Raw genomic sequence first — 7332 nt, forward strand, 5'->3', positions numbered from 1 at the left:
TTGAGTGTATTGATAAAATTCGAAGGAGCCTCATATTTTTGGCAACTGGTCATCTCTAAATTCAAATAACCTCGCGGGAATGTGTTTCGTACTCTAGTAATAATTTTATATGACATTCCTAAGACAAATTGTAATAATAATTATATCTTTGAAAATTGTATTTAAATAATTATTTTTTTCAAATAATTACTTTTTCGATGGAAATGACTTAGCTGTACACTTTAATAGTCATATTGGAGAACTGTACGTCGCACATTCCATCTCAAAAACAAGCAGCGATCTCGCAGTTCCCAACACTTTGAGATTTTGGGCCAATTGGCATTTTTAAATAAATCAATAACCTCACTCAGGGTGGGTGTGTTTCGTAACAGATCGATAATCCATCCATGACTTGGCCAAACCTTATTTCTCATCAAATCCGTCGATTACCAGAGTCCAGCGAAGATGGTAGAAAAGGTACATTTTAATTCTCGAGGTCACGTTCATACTTCTGACTGAAAATTTGTGACAATTGAATTACGCGTTAATGCATGTGCCAACACGTTAGAACGCATGTGGCTATACAGGGGATGAGAGTATTGCACGATATATATATATACCCACATTTAGCTACGAGAAGGGGAAGAACACACCGAAACCTGAAGGCCTCTCTAGTTGCAGGCCTTCTCTACATTGAGTTACAGAAAATCTGTGACTCGCAACTAATTTTGCTACAATGGCGAGGAACAATATCAATTTGATCGTACGGATTGTCATGATCAGTTGGTATTGTTGGGAATCTATTGGATTGGCAAATGCAGGTCAGAAAGCGTGGAAGCGAGCTCATGCAACATGTTATGGAGACACTAATGGAATATCAACAATGGGTAAGCTGCTTCACGTTAACATCATCTGATTAAGACTGAATCTCCTCTATTATTTTCTTGAATTGTGTTGATAGAGACAAGCTGGTGCATCCATACACCATCCTCCTAATTTTAATAATTTGGTTATGTTGGGAGGTATTGCAGGAGGAGCGTGCGGATACGATGATATGTACGCTGCTGGGTATGGGACAAGCAATACAGCAGTGAGCAGCATAATGTTCAAGGAAGGGGCGGCGTGTGGGGCGTGCTATGAATTGTTGTGTGACGCAAAATCCGATCCAGCATGGTGCATCGATGGTGGGAGGACGGTTACAGTGACTGCTACCAACTTGTGTCCTCGATCTGGATGGTGCGATGCTTCTCGCCATCATTTCGACTTGTCACAGCCGGCTTTCACCTCCATTGCAGGCTACAAAGCTGGAATTGTGCCCGTTCTTTACAGAAAGGTGCCTTGCCTGAGGAATGGGGGAGTGAGGTTTAGTATGATGGGCCACGCCTATTACAATACCGTGGTCTTATCGAATGTGGGCGGGAGCGGGCAGGTGAGCGGTGTGTTGATGAAGGCCGATGGAATGGATGGTTGGCAACCGTTACAAAGAGGGTGGGGCGCCGTTTGGGGAAACAGTACTCCCAATCTGGAGGGACGAGCTCTCTCCTTTATCGTAACGTTGCGCAATGGGAAGACGCGCACTTTCAACAACGTAATCCCTCCCAACTGGCATTTTGGGCAGTCCTTCGTGAGTACTATTCAGTTCTAACAATTATATGTCCACATGAACAACTCTGTTACCCATAACCATCTTTGTCAACGTAGCTTGTTATAGCTTTGGCTTCTCCTGCTTTTTCCGTGTGAGAATAACAATGGTCGTCTATTTCTCTGTGGCGTCTTAGATCGGTTTCCAAGACTCTAAATTCTCTCAACAAGGGTTTCTAAGCCTCTGTTTTCTCTGAACAAGAACTTGTGTGTTGTAGTTGTGTTCTGCAATATTTTCTCCGGAGGCAAGAATAACATGTGGATTCCTTTTGTCGAATCATTTGTTTATTCAGATTGAGGCAATATTGTGTTGGGAAGGTCTCGCGTTTTCCCGGTGTCCAAGTCGATTACGAATGACAAATATTTATTTTATTAAATTGTGTCTTAATACGTTATATGAAATCACTGATATAAATATATATATTAAATTTCAGATTTAGACGGCAAACACTTTCAACCATGCTTTTTCTATTATATGTTATTTATATGAATAAAATTTAAGATTTATACAAACAATGGCTTAATGAGAAACCTTGTTCTGAATCATTCAACATTTCATCAATAATGTATATTTAAATTACATTCTTAAAATGGATTTGATATTTTCAGAAATAAAATAAGAATAAATATGAAATATAATTGTTTATATTTACTATTTCAGCATAAAATGTGTATAAATGATGTAATCAAACCAATTTGAAATAATTTTCCAATAATGTTCTATTTCATTATATTACGGGAAGGACATTTTTGTATATTTTAAATTAAGGAATGTACATATTTTGTGAATATTATTAACATCTATCATGTTATTTGTGGGAATTGAATCTAGACATAGAGGATTCCATCCTTTCTTCCTAATGACCTAGGCTAATCTCTTCGTACCTTCATATTCATTAAAACAGAAAATTATTTACATATCATACAACTATCCATATGGAAACATGGATCTTAGACCAACACTACTTACAAGATACCCTAGGGTAACTAATTAGGTATAAGAATTCCAATCCTAACCCACAACACTACAGCACCAAGAAGGCAACGAGTATCTCAACCGTAGAAGAGACCAGACAAGATTAAATCTATCTCCCACCAACTGCAGTGGATGATCACACAAAACCAAAGCTCCCACCAAATCCTTTTAGAAGCACCAATGAGCATTCCTATTCCTACCCGTTGATCCACCCAAATCGATCCAACGGTGTAGGAAAGTATCGCTCGCCTAGACGTCCACCCTTTAACCTTGTGGCCCCACTGACCAGCCCCACTGTGGATCCGTCGGGCCAAATCCTACGATAGAGGAGCATATCGCCCCGAACATAATAGCTATTGTTTAATGCCCGATAAAGGTGGAAACCAAAACCGCCCCACCGCCACGTGTTGACCAAGGAGTATGATCGCTCCCAAAAATTGAAAACCACTTCTCGCCTAGGAGGCCCCCGATATAACAGATTAACAACTTTTGACAGCAAAAAAGAAACGTACAAGACGCCATTGGACTCTGGATTCCGTCTGCTACCACTATCACTATTGCCTTGATCCTGAGGATCGTACCAACCCTTCCCTCCAACCATCTGTTCTGGTAGTAGATGCCCCCCAGCAACATGAGAAAAAATGAGAAAAGGGGAAAAAACACCTCATAATTCAACCACATTATAGGCCAAAGCTTCCATAGCTCTGGTCCGGTACACCATCATATCCTCGACATCTTGGATGTCACACTAGTCCATGAAACTGTCCTGAGTCCGCCTATGCCCGCCCAACATTGCCCTATACATGGAACATTTCACCCCTTGATTAGCTAGTAAATCGGCAAGTTTATTGGCCTGCCTTCGAACGTGGTTGAAATTGATCGTGCGTAGGTCTCTGAGGTGGAACTGGATCCTTTGAAATACCTGGATTAGCCTCCAGTGATTTGAAACCCTCTCCGGCTCCGAGCCCCAACTAATTTTTTTAACAGAGTTGATAATTATTTCAGAGTCCGCTTCAATAATTACATTCTGCTGGTTATCCTGCACCAGGAGATCTAAGCACTGCTCCATAGCCATGGCTTCTGCCATGTTGTTCGTAGCCCTGCCTAAATGCCCATGGAAGATGGAAAGGATATTTCCATTAACATCCCTTAACGCCCCTCCAAAGCCTGCATTGCCCGGGTTGTCTTTAGATGCCCCATCTATGTTAAACTTCAGAAAGCCTAAAGGGGGAGGATGCCAGAATTCCTGTTTAGAGACCCTAGCAATAACTCTTCTGTCTTGGCCCTGCGACAAAAGCCCCTGCAATCCCAACAGCCCCAGAACCCTCAAGTCAGCTTCTGAGGGTGGAAGAATAGGGGAATTCCGAACTATGGTGCTCACTGTCTCTTTAAGCTGAGACAAAGTTAGCTTTAAAAGACACTAAAGGGATATCTTCTCATTTTTGAAAATTCTTTGATTCATTTCTTTCTAGACATTCCAAATAATGAACCTAGGTGTTAGAGCCCAAGCTGCACCAAGCATATCATTATCTGAGTAATTATTTCCCCATCTGGTTAAGGTGTATAAGATGCACCCTCTGTCACTGTCGCTCCTTTGGAAGATGTTAGAAAAATAATCCCATAAACTAGAAGTAAAGTTACAATTATTGAGGAGGTGTTCCATAGTTTCTTCTTGGGCATCATAGAGCTGGCATCTGGAAGGCCCCTGTACACCCCTTTTCCTTATATTATCCCAAGTTAGAATTCTCTTATGATAGACAAGCCACATGAAGAGTTTAATATTCATCCATCCTTAATGCCTCCATAGATCCCGCCAAACTCTATCCGAAGCCAGAGAGTCCAAATCGAGGAGTTTGCATTTAGCCTCCTTTAGATTGAAAGTGCTCTTATTATTATTGCCCCACCTCAATTGGTCATGCCCCACTGTTACTAAGATCTTCCTTTGTTCCAATATCCTCATGAGAGCCTCAGCTTTAGTTTTCAAGGGGTTATCTTCCCCATAAAACATATTCCTCCACTTCGTCCACTTACTTACAATATTATTTTGGTCCCAAAAATCTTTGACTTGTGATAGCCCCTTGATATCTGTCTCTTTTTTGAGGTCCAAAAATTGCTCATTTAGCTATATTGGTTCTTGTTGCCATTTATCTTCCCAAAAAAGTGCCAAGTCCTCCTCTCTGATTTCCTAGAAGCTATTCCTTTGAACTAAGCCTCTGTTCTCCCAGGCCTTATTCCAGATGTAAGAGCCCTTTATATTGCCAGACATTCTTATGAGATCGTTGTTATCCCAAGTGCTACCATATTTCTTTGTCCAGATACTAGCCCACTGGGCATTAGGTTCTTTTACCCATATCTACCATAATTTTTCTCCTAAAGCCCTGCTTAGAACCTCTTGATCATCCAGACCCAAACCTCCTTGATTTTTAGGTTTACAAATATTTTCCCAAGCCACTAAGGCCCATTTCATTTTTTCCCCTTTCCTCTAGAGAAAGTCTCTTTGAATGGATCTGAATTGTTGTAAGACTCCTTTTGGAACAGGGAGTGCTAAAAGCATAAAAACTGGGATAGATTGTAAAACAGCCTTTGTAAGCACCAATCTGCTGACTAAGTTTAAATATTTGAAGGTCCAATTCCTGATTTTATCCTGCATCTTATTAATCACCAGTTCCCATATACTTTTATGAAGAGGTTTAGCAGTAAGGGGGACTCCCAAATATTTCAAAGGAAGAGGATCTCTTTGAAAACCTAGAATTTTGGAGATGTTCCTTTGGATAGCAATATTAGTATTAAAGAAAAATATTTTAGATTTGACAAGATTAACCTCCATACCTGTGGCTAAACCAAATTCATTTAGAAGTTGTTTGTAAGCCTAAGCTTCCTTGACTGTAGGAACCCCCTGCAACATGGTATCATCAACAAATTGTTGATGAATCAAGGTCTGTCCATTCTCACACAGTTGAAGGCCCTTGGTTTTGCCTTCAGCTTTTGCTTGCTTAATCAATCTACCAAGTCCTTCCATCATGAGAATAAAGAGAAAGGGAGAGAGTGGATCTCCCTACTTAAGGCCTCTTGTGGGAATAAAAATCTCGAAGGGAGTGCCATTTACCAAAATTGAAAAACTTGAAAAGGTTATCAAAGCCATGACCCATCTAACCTAATTATGATCAAATCCAAAAGCTATAAGAACCCTCCTTATGTAGATCCAGTTTAAATTATCATAGGCTTTAGCTATGTTTAGCTGCATGATCATTCCCATCTTCTTGTTGCTAGTCAGTGAGTGCACCACTTCTTGTGCCTAAATGATGTTATTGAGAATTTGTATGCCTTCTACATAACCAGATTTCTCCCCAGAAATAAGGGTGGGGAGAAGAGGTTTGAGTCTGTTAGCTACAACCTTGGACATAATCTTGTAAACCACATTACACAATGCTATGGGTTGAAACTTATCTAGAGTAAGAGCGTTATCTTATTTAGGCATCAGTGAAATGAAGGAGGTATTGAATGCTTTCAGAATAGTTCTATTCCTCCTGGTATCTTCAACCACCTTCAGCATGTCTTGTTTTACAATATTCCAGCAAGCTTTAAAGAAGTCCACATTAAAACCATCAGGACCCGGTGCTTTACCATTTTGCATTTCCTTGATGACTTCACTGATTTCTTCTTTAGTAACTGGCCAGTTGAGGTTAAGATTTTCCTCTTTGGACATCGGTCTCGGTATATGTCTTATTATATCCTTAATGAAAGGCTCTCTGTTTGGAATATTTTCTTGTGCAATCCCCCTAAAGTGTTGAACTAAAACCACTTCAATTTCTTCATGGGTACTGACAAGTTTCCCTTCCTCATCCTTAATCAAGGAGATTCTATTATGAGCCCGGTTTGCCACGATTGATCTGTGGAAAAATCTGGTATTTATTTCCCTTCCTTTAACCATTGCACTCTAGATTTTTGTCTCCAGAAAATTTCCTATTGTTTGCATAAGTTCTCCAACTCATGCTGAAGAGTGGTGGCTCTAATATTTCTGATCTTATCAAAGCCAACCTCGATGATGGATTGGTTGAGTATCTGCAATTTGTTTTCAGCAACTTTTTTACCTTCAAAAATTTTGCCAAATTCTCTCTTGTTCCATTCTTTAAGCTTGATTTTTATGTGTTTTATTATTTTGTGAAGAATGAACATACTCATACCCTAAATATGCAAATCCTCAGACCACCAACCTGAAATGTTGTTGATAAAGTCTGGATGGGTGAGTCAGATGTTCTCGAATCTGAAAGGTCTATTCCTAGGAGTACCAATGCCCCTAATCTCTAGTTGAATTAGCCAGTGATCTGAACCTCCAAAGGGAAGAATCCTTGCTCCCATACCAGAATCATTGAGAATAAGATCCTCTGAAAGGATGAATCTATCTAACTTTGAGGCCACCAAAGACCCTCCTCCTCTCCTATTATTCCAAGTAAAGAGTCCATTACTTGTATCAATGTCGACCAGATTCGAAGTGTCCAAAAAGGATTGAAAATCTAAAGCATCTTTGGTGAGAGCTCTGGTGCCCCCTTTTTTCTCTGATAGTGATTTGATCATGTTGAAGTCACCACCCAAAATCCATGGAATCCCAACATATCTATCTTTGAGATCCATAAGAGAATCAAGGAATCTCAATTTGTCATCCATTCTCTGAGGGCCATAGACATTCGTTACCAGATAGATCTCCCTATCCCCCTTAGGTTGTATGACCAATGAAA

At 40.1% G+C, this 7332-nt stretch overlaps 1 protein-coding gene across 1 annotated transcript; it reads left to right on the forward strand.

The window, feature by feature from the left end:
* Positions 1–715: 715 nt before the first annotated feature.
* Positions 716–1624, forward strand: LOC149149604 (expansin-A2-like). The gene is made up of 2 exons (XM_089442529.1): positions 716–866; positions 1011–1624. The coding sequence occupies exons 1-2, from the start codon at positions 716–718 to the stop codon at positions 1622–1624; spliced, it is 765 nt and encodes a 254-aa protein (XP_089298655.1).
* The last annotated feature ends 5708 nt before the right edge of the window (positions 1625–7332 follow it).

The sequence above is a fragment of the Pinus tabuliformis genome, chromosome 9 (genome assembly GCF_031772625.1).
Source record: "Pinus tabuliformis cultivar Carrire ecotype Pingquan chromosome 9, CPIR1, whole genome shotgun sequence".
Classification (NCBI taxonomy): Eukaryota; Viridiplantae; Streptophyta; class Pinopsida; order Pinales; family Pinaceae; genus Pinus; species Pinus tabuliformis.